Genomic DNA, 19588 nt, shown 5'->3' with positions numbered 1-19588 from the left:
GAAAATTTAGAAGTTGCACCTTCTTTCTATTAGATATCATACATATTTATTGCACAAACCCCTCGCAGAAATCAAACACAACCTCTCCACAGAGCCTATAGGTGGTAAACTATTTGAAAGATTTTGTAGAGACTGTGACCAGTATAAATTTGTTGAGTAACACATATTGACAAGGTGATATTATAAGTAGTAATCTGAAATGACTTTAGATGCTGATTTATTCAGAAGTCCTTGGATAGCTTTGGTTGTCTTGTTTATACTGCTTAACTCAAATGCCCTTTACAATTACCTCCTCTTTAACACTTATTAATAAATAGCATAACACCTCTTCCAGGAAGCTTGTTTATCCTTCCCCCTCTCCCTCCTTTCCTCCCTCCCTCCCTCCCTCTATTCCTTCTTTTCTTTCTTTTGTGTTTTTTTCTTGTTTGTTTGTTTGTCAATTTCCAGACAGCATTTCTTCATGTAACAGTCCTGATTGTCCTTGAACTTGCTTTGTAGACCAGGCTGGCCTCGAACTTATAGAGATCAGCTTGCTTCTGCCTCCTGAATGCTGGGATCAAAGACCTGTGCCTCCACATCTGGCTCCAGAAAGCTTTCTTTAACATTATCAAGTTGAGTGTTATGCTATGTATTTATACCTCTAGCCCTCCAAAGATTATACTTCTCCAAGAGTAGTAACTGTTCAAATTGTGCATTTCCTCATTTTTACCAGCTATACTCTTTGCTTCATGAAGGTAGAATCTCTGACCTACTTGCTATTCTTTCTCCTCTGTTTGACAAATAGTATATATGCATCAAAATTTATATGAAAGGAGGAGCCATTTTAAGAAAGAGAATTTTAGAATTATGCAACCCAGGTTCAAATAACACTGCTGTCTTTACTGAAGGGTTTCCTTAACCAAGATGTTTAATGATACCCCCACTTCCTCAGTTTCCACAGCAATACAAGCTGCAAAGTTTTAAATTTTTATGATAATGAATACAATTTTGACTATAAAACTTTCTGCTGTTATATATTTGTTCTAATTAATGAAGCTATGGCAATATTTAAAATGTGTAGGGGTCTGTGATGGCTTTTCATCTGAGTTTGTCAGGCTCAGGCAAAGGTCTCTGACGGGTCACATTCCATTCTGAGTGTCATTGAGCAGTTTCTGGGCAGGAACTATCTGGTGTGGATTTAAATCAGGATTAATGATTAACGTTCTTATTTTAACATCATTCACACGATTCTTTGCAGGTCGTGCAGTCTGACTAAAAAGACCAGAGCGTGTAAGCTTATCCTAACTGCTTTGGCCCTCAGAACAAACCTGCTGGGAACAAACTGTTGTCACCATTGTTCTTCTGGCTGTTGTGATTCATTAATAAACAGGTGCAGAGACAGTAAGTGTGAGGTCTAAAGTTCAAACTCCAAACAAGTCAACACTTGAAATTGTTCTCACAGCCTGCTTCTGTACCTTTGGATCTCACGCCACAGGAGAACATCACATATGGCCTTTGATCATTCAGGTCCAGCTTGCAATGGAGCAAACTATGTTTAGAGAAAAAAAAAATGTTTCTTTTCCTTGAGGAGAGTTCATATTGAGGTGCCATAAGTAGAAGGCTAGCCCATCCATCCCTCCTCAGCATCACCTCCATTTCTCTCCTTTCTAGGCCTCCCCAGCATCACATTCATCTTGCTCCAATACTACCTTGGAAAGAGTCACCTCCCAACCCTCTATCTGGCTCTACCCAGAATCATCTCCATCCTCAATCCTTTCTGCACTCCCAACATTACCTTCATCCTCACCAGTGTCACTTTTAATCATCCCTGACATTTTGAAAATCACTTCTATTCTCCTGCCCTCAGATGTCCATCCTGCTTCTGTTCTGTTCTCCCCGACCCCAACATTACCTTAAGTTTCCCAACCGTCCTGTCCTTAGCAACATGACATCCAACCTCATCATTCTCACCTTTATCTTTCCTCCATCCCACCCTGGTCAGCATCATCTTTGTCCTAAGACTATCATATCACCTTAGAGACTCTTTCTTTGCTACCACCATTTCTTGTCTACCCATACTAAAGAATTCATAAAGTTTCCATTTTTAATTGCTTGTCTTTCCTACCACTACTCCCAGAGTCTGGCTCAAGTAACCACTTCTATTACAATATTGAGAATACTTTCCATGTTTTGGCTGCTCTTTTTATGTGTTAGTTCTGAGCCATAAACACACCAGCTCTGTAAATTAGGGGTCATCGTGTTGTTTTACAGATGAGACATCTGAAGTTCAGGCAAGCTCAGTACTCTATGCATCAGACAGTGGTAGTAAATGGGGTAATTGAGAATGAAGCCCAGATCTATTGACCAGTGTACTGTCCAGTGTACCCTAACACTATTTCAGCATAACTCCCCACTACATATCTAAGAGGGAGCATGACATGTTCTGCACTTGTTGCCAGTGCCTTTTAAGTAAATAAAGATAGACAGCTGGTATAATAGAGTTTAGAAATCTTCAATGGTGTCCTTTTGGATTTAAATAACCATTTCTGAAGTCTCAATGCCTTGAGATAGAAGAATATCTTAACTTGGGGAAGACTCTTCCTCCCTAATGATACAGCAATTTTAAGCACAGGAGCGGTTGTTTTTGGAGTGTCTCCTTTGGGTTGATCTTATATTGAAATTTCTGTATCACCTAAACAGCTGCTGCTAGCATTGGTGCCCTGTGCATTCATCAGGGTTGAGTCCTTTTCATGTGTAAGTCCCAGTGCTGGGTTGAGCCCATGAAAAGGGTGACAAGGAAGATCATGCCATAGGCCAACTAGTTAGCTCAGAAACCATGCTGTTTTCGACAGAATGTCTGCACATTTCATCTGGCTCCAATAAGGTCACTCGCCAGCCCAACCAATGTTAATAATGTCCTTGCTTTCCATTCTGACTCAGAATGGAACCAAGGACCTAGAGGTGAAAGGTTCTCTATCCTATTATGAATTCCCTGAGCCAAACTGTACCGGAGAGTGTCTCCAGGAATTATTTTTGCACTTGATCTAATTCAGTCAGGCTTTTTTCAGGGATCTGCAGTGAACATCATTTCCTTAAAAATATTTTTTTGAGTGGGAAGAAACATGTTTTGTTATGCTGAAGGTAAGCAAAAAAATGTATTTGGCACCTCAGGTAATAAGGATTTTTTTTTTTTTCGTATCCTCTCCCTCTCTGAATTCCTTCTATTGAAAATTGTAATTTTACCATATTTCATTCCCAAAGGAGCTTTCCATCATTGAAATCTCCCATTCAATGGTACATTTAGCTTGGGAGCTGTGATATTGCTGCTCTCATAGCATCCATGCTGGACATTAGAGAATTCCTTCTGGAAGAACTCGACTTGGTTATTAGCAGCTTGCATTTGTTGAGACCTTCCTAACTGGAACTGGTAGTCCATGGCTATGAAAGCTGGGAAGAATCCCTTCCTGCCCATGTTGGTGTGTGTGTGTGTGTTTAACTTGAAAGTATTTTGTTTCCTTATTAAGGGCCAGTTTCTTTAAAATGAAGTAGAGCTTTCTTTGAACAAGTTTATAGAGATGAACAAAAAGAGGAGGGAGAAGGGCTGTAGCTGATATACACCCCAGGTAGTATGACTGAGAATGTAAGACAGGAGTGCGTAGAAGGATGGGTGGAAGAGCTGGGAGGGGGAGCAGGACAGGCATGACATGAGGAGGAAGTGACAACCAGAGAAGGAAGGGGTTTTGTCTCTCAAGATCATCACTTTGTTATTTAAAGCAGTTTTTGACAAGTGACACGGTACTAGAATGCATGCTAAAATCTAAATGATGCTTAGATATAAACAAGTTTGCTAGCCTACTCATTCATTCTGGTTCTTCTAGTCCACTTTCTGTACTCAAGAGTTGGGGAAGTGATCATTATCTGTTCACTTTTGTTTTTGTTTTTTGTTTTGGTTTTTTGAGACAGGATTTCTCTGTGTAGTTTTGATGCCAATCCTGGATCTCGCTCTGTAGACCAGGCTGGCCTCGAACTCCGCCTGGCTCTGCCTCCCTAGTGCTGGGATTAAAGGCGTGTGCCACCACCGCCCGGCTCTTATCTGTTCACTTTTCTGTGCCTTTGAAAAGCCCTAGTTTGTTTGTCTTAACACCAGTTTCTGTGGAGCCTTATCTTTCTTCCCTCTTGTTTGTGCAGGAAATTTGAATGAAAAGGAAAGCCAATGGATCATGGTCTTTGAAAGGCTGCTTAGACATGTCTGTTTCCTGGTTCTCTGAACCCGTGGCACAGTTGTAAGTAACCGCTCCACACTGCGTGATGAATTGGATGGCTTCAGACCAGAGGCAAAAAATAATAATTGTCTAATTTTCGTACTGATTTGCTTAACTGGTGGGACCATGCCAGAAAGGCTAGCCGAGACACTCATGGACCTCTGGACTCCATTAATAATATTATGGATTACCCTCCCCACTTGTGTGTATATGGCTCCGATGAATCAAGCTTATGCTTTAACCACTGGATCGCCTTTGGAACTAAGCAGGCAGAGTGAAGAACTGCGGATTTTGAACCGCTCCAAAAGAGGCTGGGTTTGGAATCAAATGTTTGTCCTGGAAGAATTTTCTGGACCTGAACCGATTCTCGTTGGCCGGGTAAGCCTCATTTTTAAGCTCCCATTTCAGGGTCTGTTCCTGGTCTTTAAATGTTTCATTTCAGGCTTCACACAGTTTTTCATTACACTTAACTGTAAATCCTTTAGAACAGATGGTTAGTGAGCTAACCTGTTGGTTTCTTTAGAAGTATGCATAATCCCACAGTTTAAAGCATTCCGTTAGGAAATGTTACTCTCCGTATCACTGCCACCATAGACAGAGACATCAGGCTACTTGGATAATGCCTAAACAAGTAGAGTGCTTTCTTACTGGTGTGAGACTCTGTTGTCAAACCTTTCTATAGAGTCTGGTATTTGAATCTAGCACTAACAAGTTGTAAGGCTTTTTTGTCCAGTTTGAAATTCCTATCACCAAAGCTGTCTTCCATTTTAACGTTATATATCTCAATTTACAGGTAGATTTTTCATTTTATTCCATTGATTGCTGTTTCAGTCCTTAGGAAGAACAAAGCAGTATTTGTAACAAAAGTGCTGGGCAGGGCTTGGTGTTCACTTCACAGGACATCATTTCTGTCATTGCCAAATGCAATCAAATACATAGAAGGAGAATTTTTGTTCAGTAGATAGTATCTGTGTTTGCCTTTTTACACTGGGTTTGCATTTGTTTTGTTATATCAAAAGTTCTTCAGCTGTAGACACTGGGTTATATGTTATTACACTGGGCTTCCTGAAGTCCTACCTAGGTACCAGGCACTGGATACAGGCACTTGGGACTATCCTCCTAAAGCAGCGATCTTTGTCTTCCAATAATTCATGTTCTGGTCAATACTGAGTGTTTACTATGAATTAATTGCTATTATAAAACTACTTTGTTGGCACATATGAATGCATAGGCACATATGTATTTATGTGTGTCTATGTATTCATGTCTGTGCACAAACACATGTAAAATATGTGCACTAAAACAGATTTATGATCCCTTTTTCTTAAATCAAAATGAAAAAGAAATCCATGAAAGTTTTATATATATATATAAACTCCAGTAGCAAAAGTAAGTTGAGGCTATTTATAGTCATAATGTATCCCATTCCAACGGCTGTTCCTATACTTTACTGGAGAAATGTTAATGTAGTTGATTACAGGGTGCTGCCCTGGACCCTGCTGAGGTTGTTACTTACTCTATAGTTTATACGCTTTCATATGCTTCTAAAAATGAGAGTTCTGAATTCCAAATTGCATCTGGCTCTACTTGTTCTCAATAGAGACTTCCTGATTAGCTTTATAATTTCTATAAATGCAAAAACTGAGGCTTAGATAAATTAATAAACCAAATTATGAATATGGAACAAGTAAATGTTCTATATGAGATTAAATCTTGGTGGCAATTCCCAAGGTCGTAATTTCAACCATCATATCATATTATATTTCAGTAACTAAGCACCTGGAGTTTATAATTTGCACTTGAGTCTTAAGGACAGGATACAAAGTCTATGCGTTCCCTCTTCACTATATTCAAATTTTCCTTAACCAGCTCTAAGGCAAGCAATTTTCAGCCCATATAAAATTCTGGAGTTACATGCATATGTAGTTAATGGATGGAAGATTCCTCCCTGCTCCTCATAGCTATCTTGTTATGATGGGATATCAATTAAGACGTGTCCTGCATAATATAAATAACTGAATATACTGCACCCAGAAGAGCACTCCATTTTTATCTGAATAGAAAAAGTAATTAAACTAGGTTTTTTTGTTTTTTTTTTTTAAATTTAGAATCTGAGAGCTGATTCCACCTCCATTTCTAAAATGAAGTACAAGTGACAGAGTCAAACAGCCAGACGTTCAGGGTTCCTGTGTGATTTACAAATGCTTGAGGTGTCTTGCTTCTTTGAATGACAGAAATCCCAGTGAACCTCAGGAGTTTGAAATAGCCAGCATGCTCTTGAGTCTCTCAGTAACAGATGCCGCATGTGAATTAGTTCTCCTGCCTGCTCTATACTATGGCCACTTCCCAAAAACAATTGTTAAATAACAATTACATTATTTTATGTTTTAGAACTTTGCTGCAAATATTTTCAATCACATGTATTCCCCTTTAAATCATATTGCTCCTAAAATATGACAGCCTTAATTTGTTATTATTATTATTATTATTATTATTATTGACTTCTGTAAAGCTGAAAAATCTCTTTTAGGTGACTGCTTCAGATTACATGTCAGGCCGAGTGCAGGGATGATCCATATTGGGGCTCGGGGCGCTCACTGGTATTTTATGATGTTTTATCTTTATGCACAGTCTTCTACATTTGACTCTTTAAACCACTTCACTGCAGAGCTTCTCCCCAGGAACCAGCTGAGAAGCATTAGTTACCTATGAGCATATCTGCTCTTTAAAAAGCCCTCCTGCCAGTTGCTATGTTGGGGGCCTCAGACCTAGCAGGCAGAGTTCAAGCTCAAGAGCTTGATATTATCTGTGGGCTGCTTTTACATATTGGTGGCAGCTGGGTGTAGAGGAAGGACCTAAGCATTAGAGATAGACTCCAGAGCTTTGAACACTGATTTTTGTCATTTTCTGAGTCTTAACCCTAGAAAAAATTATTTAAGCTTTTTTGAGGATTGTGCAAACACAGGTATTTAAAAGTGAGCCAGGTGTTAACTGCATAATATTTATCATGTAGTCATTATAATTATAATTGGGTTCTTCAGTTTGTGTGTTTTGTGCATAGTTGTAGTAGGTATGTTAGACAAAACAAGAGCAACAACAATACCTCTTTCTGGGTGGGCACAATGCCATGGAGCCAAAAGATGCTCCCTTCTCTTCTCCAGGCTTATTGGGATCAGAATAGGGGTGATTAAGTAATGGCTCCTGGTTCTCAGTCCATTGGGCCAGTGTAGAATAGAAAGGGGACTACTTCATTTAATCAGAGGGTATCCAACTATTTGACAATGTTACTCCATATTGTCATGTACAAAGTTCTCATTCAAGAATTTCATGTTGAATTATAAAAACATATTAGAATATTTTAGTAAGTGTACAATTTTGTGATTTACCACATTCATAGATATCCATGGTCCTGTGTGTGAGTAGTCCCTATGGGCTACAGGTTAGATACACCTGACACAAAGTTATGGACATAGAAAAAGAGGATAGAATATTTCCCTGGTCAGAAACAACACAAGTCTTTGTATTTCTCATTAAAATTGAAGGAAGTAGAAGCCGTTTTTCAAGAGCCCATCTCTGTCCATTTTGTCTGACATATTATTCTTCTTCCTCCACTATTTTCTGTTCTTTATCTATGCTGTAAGTTCTTCATTCCTGTAAAATCATCATCTAACTTATTCTGCACTATGTTTACAGCTGTTCTGCATCTTCCAGAATGTAGTTTTTTAATTGGTTCATTTACGTTCATTGTTCCATATCCCAAATCCCAGGAGTCAAGAACTGTAGCTGCTTAATATGAAACAGTCAGAGATATTTCATATGAATGCATGACTGGACATTCTACCTAAACAATGAGGGAGTTTGGAGAAGTCACACAAGCTCAATTAGACTTAATACAAATGACATTTTTCAATAAAGTCTTCAATACAATGCTTTTATCTTCTCTTTCATATAGTTATACCAGATGGGGAGTTAAACAACTGTATGTATTGATTTTGATGTCTCTTTAGAGGTGGTGAAGGTGAAATGTCTACTTCTAAAAGAGTTCTTTTTCAAAGAGTTTGGGGGATCATCTCTGTGGAGCCTGGGTCTCTCCCCATTGGCAAGTATAACATATTTTACACTTTTGTCTGTGCTTTTGGTTCAAAGTAGACAGGATATGATTTTTCAGAATTCCAGAAAGACAAATACCACCCTAGCAGACTCCACTCCTGTCCCTAGTTTTCTATGGAAGAAGGTTACAACTAACCTGTTCATAAACTCATAAATACTGAATGCTCCATGCCATTTCCCACTCCAAGCACTGAATTTTTCTGAAAATTCTGACAGAGAGCATAACAGTTCTTGGGACTCTTAGCCAAAATAGTCTTATATTTTCTGATGGTAGGAAGGAAAGGGAGAAATTTCACAGTGGTTTTTGATCAAGTTTGCAACTGAGACCAAAACATGTCCTTGTGGTAAACTGTGCATGCACACTTTTTGATAGATAAATAGATTGACTTCATCTTGAGAGGCTTCTGTAGTAAGAGAGGCAGTGAATAGAGAGAGATCATAACTGTATGTTGGACATCTGCATCTGCTACATCTGTTAAGTATTCCATTGTCAGTGGAGTCTCAGCACTGAACAAACACAGATCTGTATCAGGAAGGGACAGAAAAGTTAATCATGTAAATAAATGTCATATTAAATTGAGGAAAGTACTCTGAAGTGAAAGTATGTGGTTGTGTGGGAGCAGACAGAGCATGCTATCCTAGTCTGTAGGTACAGGACATGTTCCCAAGAAATAACCTGTGAGATGAAACATATTAACCATATGGAAAAGGACACAAAATGAAATGATAACTCATCCCTGACATGGCATACCCAAAATTATGTATGGATCAGAGACAATGTCAAGACTACATTCTTCAGTGGGAATGCTCTAAGCTCACATAACCTACATTGTTGACAAAAAACAAAAAACAAAAACAAAAACAAACAAAAAACAAAAACACTGGACACTGGAAGTATGAGAACAGGGTACCAGAACGGATTCTAGTGAGGGTCATTTTCAGGATACAGACTCCTATGTTCATAGTGCATCTGGCAGGCCACATGGGACAAGAAAGTTCTCTGGAGCCTCTTTTTTAGGTCTACCAGTTTTACTCATCATTCACAGAGTCTCCATTCTTGGCTTCCTAGCCTCTCATATAATCGTGTTGGGCACGCTGTAGTTTGGTCTGTTACTATGTGTAGCTTAGGTCTTGAATGCACAGCAGCTGCCTTCAGCTACCCAAGTACAGGACCACAGGTGTGAAGTGCTACACTTCACTAAAATATATGAATTGTGTGTGTGTATGTGTGTGTGTGTGTGCTTTCATTCTGTTATTGCACTGTAAAGCAGAAATTTAGAACGAGGGGTCTTTATACCAAGGTGTAGAGACTAGCAAGTATCTCTGGAAGAACTATCAGTTTTTTAGTTCAGCTCAACACTCCTCAAGTAGTTGGGAAATATACTCAGTCACAAATGCTTTAGGTACAGATGTCCACAGAACAAGAATATATAACTGTGTTTCGGTTTTCAGCCTGTGTTGTTTCAGACCTTGTTCTGGGGCCCCTGTGACTCTCCTTTTCTCACATTGTTTTATTTTTGGACAAAGGTAGCTGGCTGTCCAGGTGGTCAGCATTATTCTATCCCAAATCTCTCTCTTACATAAATTCCTCTGCTTGCTCCCTGTTTTCTCCTACCTGGGCTTCTGATGCCTTCCTTATTTGGATGTAATTCTCTCACTGGTGATGCCTAGTCTATTTATAATCCTCTTCCTCCAAGGCACTGACTCATTTTCTCTCTTTAAATTTGACCTTCTAACCTTCCCTCTTCCCTGTAACTTGGCAATCGTTTGGGTGGTACTTAGTATGAAGGACATGCGATGCCAAGTAATTACACTATATTACAGTTTACGGTGTCAGCGGCCGGTAGGAAAATTGCACTTGACATGCCATTATTTTTGCCAGGCCTTTGCATGTTAAGAGCACTGGGCAACGCAGTCACAGCCAAATTGTATCTTTGGCCTTGCAAGAACAATTCACTGTCAGTTCTGTAAAGCTTCTGCCTACTCAGACAGAGCCATGTGTACCAATAATTTGGCAAGAAATGCAAGTCAGCATTGTGTGTCTCAATCTGGACAAACAGCAAATGTTGCCTGCCTTTTGTTCCGTGTCCTGACTTGAAAATATCAGGCAGTTCAGAACAGTTGGAAATAATTTGATGGTGATATGAATAAAGGTCATACTCTCAACTTTCAAAATTCACCAAGGACCTAAGCACAAGCAAGCAGGCTCTCATATGCATATACACAAGCACACTTATGTACATACATGCATGCACATATAATTGCTGAAAACTCACATGCTCACATTCGGGAGTAACTGAGTTTGCTAGTGACTGAATCTCAGATATTAGGTTTCTATTTCTGAAGATTTACACTCCTACCTTGTTTACTACATTCTTTAAAAAGAGACCAGGTGATAGAGGTTTAGTATTTGGCCAAACTTTCTCTGGTTTTGAGTTTTACTTCTATATAATATGACTATGCTATTACATTACTCAAGTGCTCCTGCATTCTTTGTGCTTCTGCACCCAAATAAAATTGTCTGCATCTTATTGACTCTGTGCAAAACTCTTTTGACTATAGGTATGACATTTGCCCTTTCAGATATGACTAGAAAATGTCTGTATGCATTTTCATGTTAGCTGAATAATTTTGAGAAGATGTGAAGAAACACAAACAAATTGCACTTCCTTGTGTTTTAAAACTGTGCACTATGTTGGCTGTATTATTCCATCTGAACTGTAAATAGGAAATAGATTGTAATACTTACATTCGGTCCTAATGCTACAGAAAAAAAAAAATAGAGGAAGCATTATAAATATATTGCTCCCCTCCCCCCAAAAGAAAATGCAGACATGGTGAAAATGAGAAGAGAACTGAGGCTTATTTCCACAGATAGTCAGAACTAGATATTAAATCAGATTTTACAAGGGCTTCTCTGTGTAGCTCAGGTTGTCCTGGAACTCAAACTCACAGAGATCTGCCTGCCTCTCCCTCCTGAGTGCTGGAATTAAAGGCGTGCACCACCACTGTCCAGCTAAATCAGACTTCTTATAAAATAATTCTTATATATTTCATCCATTAATCATTATGTGTTATCTAATTGAAATAAAATAACAGCATATGTGTATGGGTAAAAATAAGCAGATTACATAATCCTGTTTTATGAATAAGGAGTAAAAGTTTGCCAGTATTCAAAATATAGAATTTATTCTTATTGTTATACATGGATGAGCGAAAACCATGGAAATATATTTCATGAACTTTAGTACTAAATAACTAAAAGGTTTATTTGCATGACAGAATGGAATGAAACCTCTGAAAACTCAAGACTGATAATTTTAGAACATTGTAGCAACATCAAAATTGTCAGAAGTTTGGAATAAAATGTGCATAGAACTGAGTCATAATACGCAGGTGTGATACAAAGCATCTGACACACATACATCATTATGCAGATATATATTCACAAATTCAGATGAAAATGTATGTATTCAACTGTTGAATATATATGTGTGTATTCTAACACTTACTAATATGATAACCTGTTAGTTCCTACCTTCCAACTTCACACCTTTGTGCTATCGTTTTCTGTTACCCCTGCAAAAGACCTACTCACAGTCAGTGCTCTGGATTTTTTGCAAGAATTTAAGGAGAATGCTCATCATTTCTCTAACCATTATCCACTGTTTTTATAAAAGTATTTATCAAATTGGAAACAACCTAAGCTCAGAAAAAAAGTCCAAATTCATAATGAATAAGTGTTACTCAGGCAAGCTGCTGTACACAAAGTGAGGAATTAATTCTTGACATTAATTCAGATTAATAAGTATACCTCCAGGCAAGCAAGATGGACTGATACAATCAATCTTCATTTCTAGTATATATGGCCAGATTATCACTTTGTTTACAAAATAATTTTCTGCATTTTATTTTCATCATGTTTTTTTCATTATATTAAAAACCATGAAATTACTGAAAATAAATGGTAATAGTATTCTGCTCATTAAAAAAAAAAAAAACTCAGAGTGCCATCCATCCATAATAAATTCTTGGAAATTTATTTCATTTGAAATTAACTTTGTAAATAAAATCTTATATAAAAAAGAAAAACTACACCTGTCTTACACACTTGGCCAGTGAATGGTGAATCTCATCAATTAATCAATTACAGTGCTAACCATATTTCATCATTTTTGTGCAACAGAGAAGAAAGAACATCCAGTGTTTCTGCACTGCTGAGGGAATAGTAAATGACTTTCATTACCATGGAACAGACCAACCATTAAGCAGATGTAAAGACTTTATATACAGTCTTTAAGTGGGAAATTACCTTGTAAGTCTTTAGGTAGTATAGTCAGTTTACATGCTCATTTTAACCTTTCAGAAAGCAAGAATTACCTAAAAATATTAGTTACAGAATTATGCTGTTTAAGAAAGGTCAGTGTGCTAGAGAATTTCCAAGGTTTTATTTTGCCTGGCTGTACATGTTTCCTGGATGATGGCATTTTATATATATTGTAGTATACTTTATCTCTTCATGTCATTTCTACTATATTTAATTGAAATTCAGCACCACACCTCCAGCATCATCAAGTCAGGGCCTTTGTGTCTTCATATATTTTGAAATAAAAGCAATTTTGTCAACAGACTGAATCCCAAATGTTCAGTTAAGATGTAGGCATGTGCATCAACAAGCACTCACATAACCTCCTGAGGTTACAAATCATTTAGGAATCCTTTTAGATGCTAAAACCCGGAGAAGAATATGACAGACTGCATTCTTAAAACTCAATGTAAGCTGTTTAGCCCCCCAGCAGTGGTAATGCCTAGGAGCTGGGAAGAGCTACAAAGTCCTATTCAACATGTGTATATCCAGACTTACTGAATTAAAATTGCATTTTAACCATATCTTCAGGTCATTTATGTGCACATGAAAGCATTAAGTATTTAAATGTACTTTATATTTAAGTAATTAAAACATTTAGCTATATATGCACAGCAATACATTTAAATATTAAGAAAACATTGAAGTTCAGAGTTTTCAGTAAATTCATCAATCGCCAATCAACTACCAAAAAGCATAAGCCATGATTTTTGCATTCTATTTATCTATTAATTTATTTTATTCATACTTATTTATTTTTGCTCTTGGCATCCAGACTGAGTCCTATCAGCTTCCCCTTCCTCTCACCAAAAAAGAAAAAAAAAAAAAAAAAGATTAGTCACAGAAATTTTCTTTGAAAAATGTTCAGGATACAACTGGGGAGCAGGTTGCTGCTTATCTCATTTGAACCCAGGTGGTAGGTGGTAGATGCAAGCAATACAGGACCCTTTCCTTTGATACTAGTCTTGTGGTCTTGTATGGCTTGGCCAAGGAAAGAATCCATGTACCCTTCAATTCTACGTCCAACGCCATGTGTGTAATGTTGCTTGTACCCTCCCTAGAGCCATGGGCTTCTTCGTTTTCTGTCTGTATTTACCACAGTTCTACAGATCTGGTCTAGAATCTACAGAGGATCAAATGTCACTTCAGTGGAGACAATAGCAGAACCCAAATGAGCTTGCTCAGGAAAATTGGGAAGGAGCAGGGAATAAATTCTTGTTGAATATTTCTATTTCTTTCTAATCTTGAAAAACAAAAAAGACCAGATATGTGGAACAGACAGTTTTTGCTGCAAATATCATGGTGGTGACTATGAAATTCATGACATTGTTCAGAGACATTAAAGATGGGAAGAAAAATTAGTTTTTAAGTAACGACAGTAAGAGTATGTATTGAGGGTTTACATTTTGACATTTTATGGAGGTCCTGGTCAAGCCTCCCAGCAGACCATTGGTAAAGGTACTATTTACTCATTACCATGACAGGACCCACTGACAAGAAGCATTAAAGCCATTAGAATGCACACATTTAACAAATAGTGAGTGAGTGATAAAGCCGGAGTCATATCTGGGCAGGGCACTTCAAAGCTTCTGGTAACCATGGTAACATTATACCAGCTGAATCCTAAATGGTAAGTTCTTAATGTCCTAGGGTGAGACCCCAATTTTCAGATGAGGAAAGTAAAACCAGTTGTGAATACTAAGGTGTATTCTCATGATTAAAATGTAATAGTTTGGTAATAGCACATATCAGAAATGCTTATTGAGTTGCAAGCCTTCTTTGCAAACATCTGTATACACTTTGCTGGTAAGAATGAAATTATTCTTGTATCCCATGAGTGAGGAAATATGTGCTTGAGGCATCTACATGTAGTGACTGCATCATTTTCTTTATAGGGGGATGTAATTTGGTCCCCGGAAAGACTAGTCTCACAGCAACAGTGATTTGTGGACTGTTGTCTAAATTTAGGAGGGTTAGCACAATATTATCTTTGTCTTTTTAAAAACTTTCTTATTTTAAAATATATAGAAAACCAGGCATAGGTGATACACACTAATAATCCCACTGCTAGGGAAACCGGGACAGATAAAACTTTAAGTTTCAGGAAAGCTTTGGCAACATAGTGAGAAGAGGGCCCACTGATTAACATGCTTACTGCACAAACCTGAGGACCTGACTTTAGGTCATCAGAACTTATACAAAGCCTGGTATGGTGCTGGTGCAGGCCTACAGTCTCAGCACTCCTAGAGTGAGAAGGAAGAAAAGACAGGACAATTCTGGGAAGCTTTCAGGGCAGCTAGCTTGGCAAGAGTAGCCAGCCACAAGCAAGAAAACTTGTCTCAAACAAGGTGCTTGTTGTACTCTGACCTTGACAGGTGCGTCATAACATGCAAACACTTGTACTTACACACATGAACATGCACACACAAAAAGATACACAAATATATATATATATATATATATATATATATATATATATATATATACATACATAAACTATTGTTGATCGGTAATCTACATATACTCTGATTGCATTGTTATTGCATATATATATACCATCATTGCTGGCTGATGAAGTCACAGGAAATGATGTGGAGAAAGCATTAGCAGGTGAGTATTTTTATTGACATTTCAGGCATCTTGCTAGTTCCTTTAAATATGTTTGCATGTTGCTACTTTTGCTCATTTTATAGGTATGAGAATTCGATTTAGTGCTGCAGCCACTTTTCAGTAGTCCAGTGAGGAGAGGGAAATGGGTTTCCTGAGCTGCTGTGGTTCTTAGGTCCTTCAGATCTGAGGCACTAAGTCAGCTCACCAAAGTCAGAGGTGTGCAATCTTCTAGGTTTCTCTTAAAATGGGAACTGCCAGAACAGCAGAAAGTGAAGCGGCATGGTTGAGGGGGAAGGAACATAAAATCTTGTGCACGTCAACAGGAACTAAAAGAAGACAAAATACTTCTACCCTCAAGTTGCCCGAACTAATTGTGCTAATGCTGAATAATTCAGTAACAATCCCTTGCATGCTGGAATCTGAGCTGCTAGGCAGTATTGTCCAGGCTCCAGAGGTGGGGAGAACAGTTCACTCAGCTCTCTGAAGTGAGTTCCTGTGTCCACTTGTAACTCTGTGTATCTCTGTTGAATGATTCTGTGCCTTTTTCTTTCACTTTCTCTGTTCCTCTTCTTGCTTTCAATCCTGAATATAATGTCATTCTTCTGGGTGTCCTTTGCTACTGGCATACATTGTACACTGGATCCACTGAGAATAAAGCCCTCATGCCTCTAGACAATTCTCAGAGGAAAAGTAATTTGGGGAAAGAGCAAACATGGCTATTAAAATTGACTAAATCCAATAACTCCTCAAAGCAAGTCAGACTCCCCTGATACCCAAAGGCTTTATTTAGAATGTGGCAGGGTTATTTATAGTGAAGTCTTTCCTCCCCTTTCCTTTCTATGTGCTGGTGTGAGTTTAAGCCAGTAAGTGAATTCTTATTGCAGCATTTGGCCTTATGTGGCATGTGTATGAGCATGTACTTATGTACATGCATGCTTACGAGCATATGTGCATTCTTCCAGAGTAGCAGTTCATTGGCTGAGCTCATTCCTTGGTGGAATTTCTGCTTTCTCAGGAATTTTTGATAATCAGCTTTGTGACGCTATTTTCAGAAATCATTACATGTTTGCTATTTCTTATGTTATTGATCAAGGCTGCTGTTTCTTGTGTCTTTTCTCTACCTTCCCTGTTATTAAATTCATAGGCTAATGATCTGATTATTTTAAATAGCTCTTCCCAAATTCAATATACCAGTGAGGTTACCAGAAATGTATTTAAATATTGCCATTGTTTTCCCCCCCATCCCATCTTTTGAGCAAAAAATAGCAAAAGGGAGAAACTGAATGGTGAAATAATAAACATGGAGACATAGTTTGTTTCAGCACCTCCCATGACTACATACATCCATAAAAGACAAGGAATGGAATCAAATTAAGAACATTATAAATCACAAAGCAATGCAGTACATATACAATGAGTTAGAATTATGGAATTGCATAGGTAAGTTTCACAAATCAATTGATATTTAGGCATGTTCAACATGTGGCTTGTAGGTTGCATGCATCCCAGGATAGGCGTGAAGATGGTTCAGCATGTTAGTAGATGGTAGAGTTTTGTCACAATGTCAAACATTCAGCCACCCTATGTGGGTTAGTTTTTAAACATTATGATGCAAGCTAGAATCAGTTGGGGAGAGGGAATCTCAACTGAGAAAATACCCCCACTGGATTGACCTATGTGCAAGTCTACAGGGCATTTTCTTGATTGATGATGGATAAGGTAGGACGCAGATTACTGAAGGTGGTCCCACCTCATTTCTGTTGGTCCTGAGCACTATAAGAAAGCAGAAGAAGCAAGAGGAACAAAACAGTGAGCAGCACTCTTCCATAACCTCTACACCATCTTGTTCCACCAGGTTCCTGCCCTGACTTCACTCAGTGATGGGCTGTTTACCTGGAAACATAAGATGGAATCAACATTTCTTCCCAAAGTTGCTTTTGGTCACAGGTGTTTTATCACAGCTACAGAAACCTTAAGACTATAAAAAAAAAAAAGTAGACAAGAAGCAGAAAACATACAGAATGAAAGATATTTCCATAGGATCACAAAACTTACCAGATCCAAAATGATAGGAAAAAGAAATTTAAAAAAGGAGCAGGCACAGCAAAGGTCAAGCTTGGAAGAGAGACGGTATAATACAGTGAATGAGGCAGGAGAGAAAAGAAAGAGAAGGAATGAGGGAGGGGTGGTAGCAGTGATAGGGAAAAGGTGTATGGGCTGGATTTGAGGACCACTGATGAGTCCAGCCAGGTGGAGACTGCTCTATTTTAGTCCCTGAACAGATGTGTTTAGATAGGTTAACACATACCTAGAAAGCAGTTCTGACCATAGAGCTATGCTATTTTTGAAGAGAAGTATATTTTCATTTTGACACATGACATTTGCTGAATAACCATGGCTGGCCAGACTCAGTAGGGAGTTGGAATAATTTGAGTGAACCACCAAACATCATGATCTTTCTTCTTAAACATTTAGGAATAAAATGTTGGCTTTTAACCTTATATGTATTCTAACAATTGATCCCAGAAACAAAATTGTGACTATTTGCTTTAAAACTGATCAGTAACATAATGACTTAATATGGAATATCTAAAATTATTATATCTTATAGTTCATACTTACAATTTCCAATATATAATTTAGAGGAGAAATGAGAAATAGAGACAATATTATTAGTTAAGCCTTTGGTAAATTGTTTCTTTTAAAACTGTTTAATTATGAATGTTCATTTGGGATATGTGGAGAACAGAAGAATCCCTGAGAGATGAATGGTAGAAATCCTGAATGAATGTGTAGTGTCAATATGGGCACATCCATGTTAAGGACACCAGTGTTTCAGACCCATGGAAAATTTTCAAAGCTTTCCTGTGAGTGTGCCTCAGAGGAATGCCAAAATATTCCTCTGGTTCAAGTAGAAATGTTTACAAACAATTGAGCAATGTTTGCAAAAACTAGTGACTGCCAATTCTTCCTCCTGGATGACCACAACCCTCCTCCAGGGACCTCCTTAGACTAGCTGATCCTTCCTTCTCCTACTGTATATTATAAAGCAAGGAGGTTCTGAATTGTTGCATAGCTGATGATGCTCCATCAGAGTTAGCAGGGTTCACTTGAGTCCAGCTGTTTGGTGTGTGTTTCTGTGTGTCTGTCCTTTCTTCACTCCCGTGTTACATGAGCCAAATCAAATTGAAAGCCATGCAGGCAGCATAGTGGGCATTGGAAAACATAAAACAAAAACACTGAGTTGATATTTATCTTTGTTATATTCAGTCACAAAAACAACTTAATTTGCTCAATTATTTTTAAATTTAAAATGGCTTTAGAGAAGACTGAGGGAAGTTTATAAATACATCTGGGCACATATATATTTAATTATTTAATAAACAATAGGCACAGTGAAAGTTGATGACTATGTTAAATGGAATCAAGGAAACTAACACTTTTCAAATGGCTTTTGCCTTCTAGTTTATGCAGCATTGTATTAAGGCTTTGCTCATGAGATAGACTGTTAACATCACCCATTCCCAAAGAACACAGAGCTTCAGAGATACTGAGTCACTCTATGGAGTGGCCAATAGGATGGAAATTTGGGAATGGAGTGCAAAATGGGCTTTATAGAACCAAATCTTCCTTCTGCTATTCTGAGCCACACTCTCCCTCTCTTTATTTGGTTCTCCCTTATGTTTCTTCCCACATGGATATGCTCTTTTGGAAAATGGAAACATGGAAAACTTCTTATTTTTATCCAACACAGTTTGCTCTTCCAAAAAGACATTTTTTTTTTTTTGTTATCCCAACAACCCAGAAGACCAAGAGGGTAACTGAAATAGTATGTGACCCACAATAAAATCAGGCATCTCATCTTTGTCAGGTGCATTCTACTATGACCACTGTGCCTCATGCATCTTCTTCTTCTTCTTCTTCTTCTTCTTCTTCTTCTTCTTCTTCTTCTTCTTCTTCTTCTTCTTCTTCTTCTTCTTTTGGATTTTTTGAGACAGGGTTTCTCTGTGGAGCTTTGCGCCTTTCCTGGAACTCACTTGGTAGACCAGGCTGGCCTCAAACTCACAGAGATCTGCCTGTCTTTGCCTCCCAAGTGCTGGGATTAAAGGCGTGTGCCACCACCGCCCTGCCCTACTGCATCTCCTATAAAATCCTGAGCATGACAAGAGGCAGTTCCCCTATGGTTACTCTTCTCCACTGGGAAGTATATTGAGATTATTAACATATATCCAATAAGTAGACCTCTTACTCCTAAATCCTG

General features: G+C 38.1%; 1 protein-coding gene across 1 annotated transcript in view; it reads left to right on the top strand.

The window, feature by feature from the left end:
• Cdh8 (cadherin 8) overlaps positions 1 to 19588 on the top strand; it is a 370913-nt gene that overhangs the window by 11187 nt on the left and 340138 nt on the right. The window contains 1 exon segment of the mRNA XM_036187827.1: positions 4168 to 4619. Within this exon segment, the coding sequence (XP_036043720.1) occupies positions 4368 to 4619 (252 nt within the window). The 5' untranslated portion in view covers positions 4168 to 4367.

Source organism: Onychomys torridus, chromosome 5 (genome assembly GCF_903995425.1).
Source record: "Onychomys torridus chromosome 5, mOncTor1.1, whole genome shotgun sequence".
NCBI lineage: Eukaryota > Metazoa > Chordata > Mammalia > Rodentia > Cricetidae > Onychomys > Onychomys torridus.
Note: the sequence above shows the minus strand (reverse complement) of the source record. Positions and strands in the feature narration are given on the sequence as shown.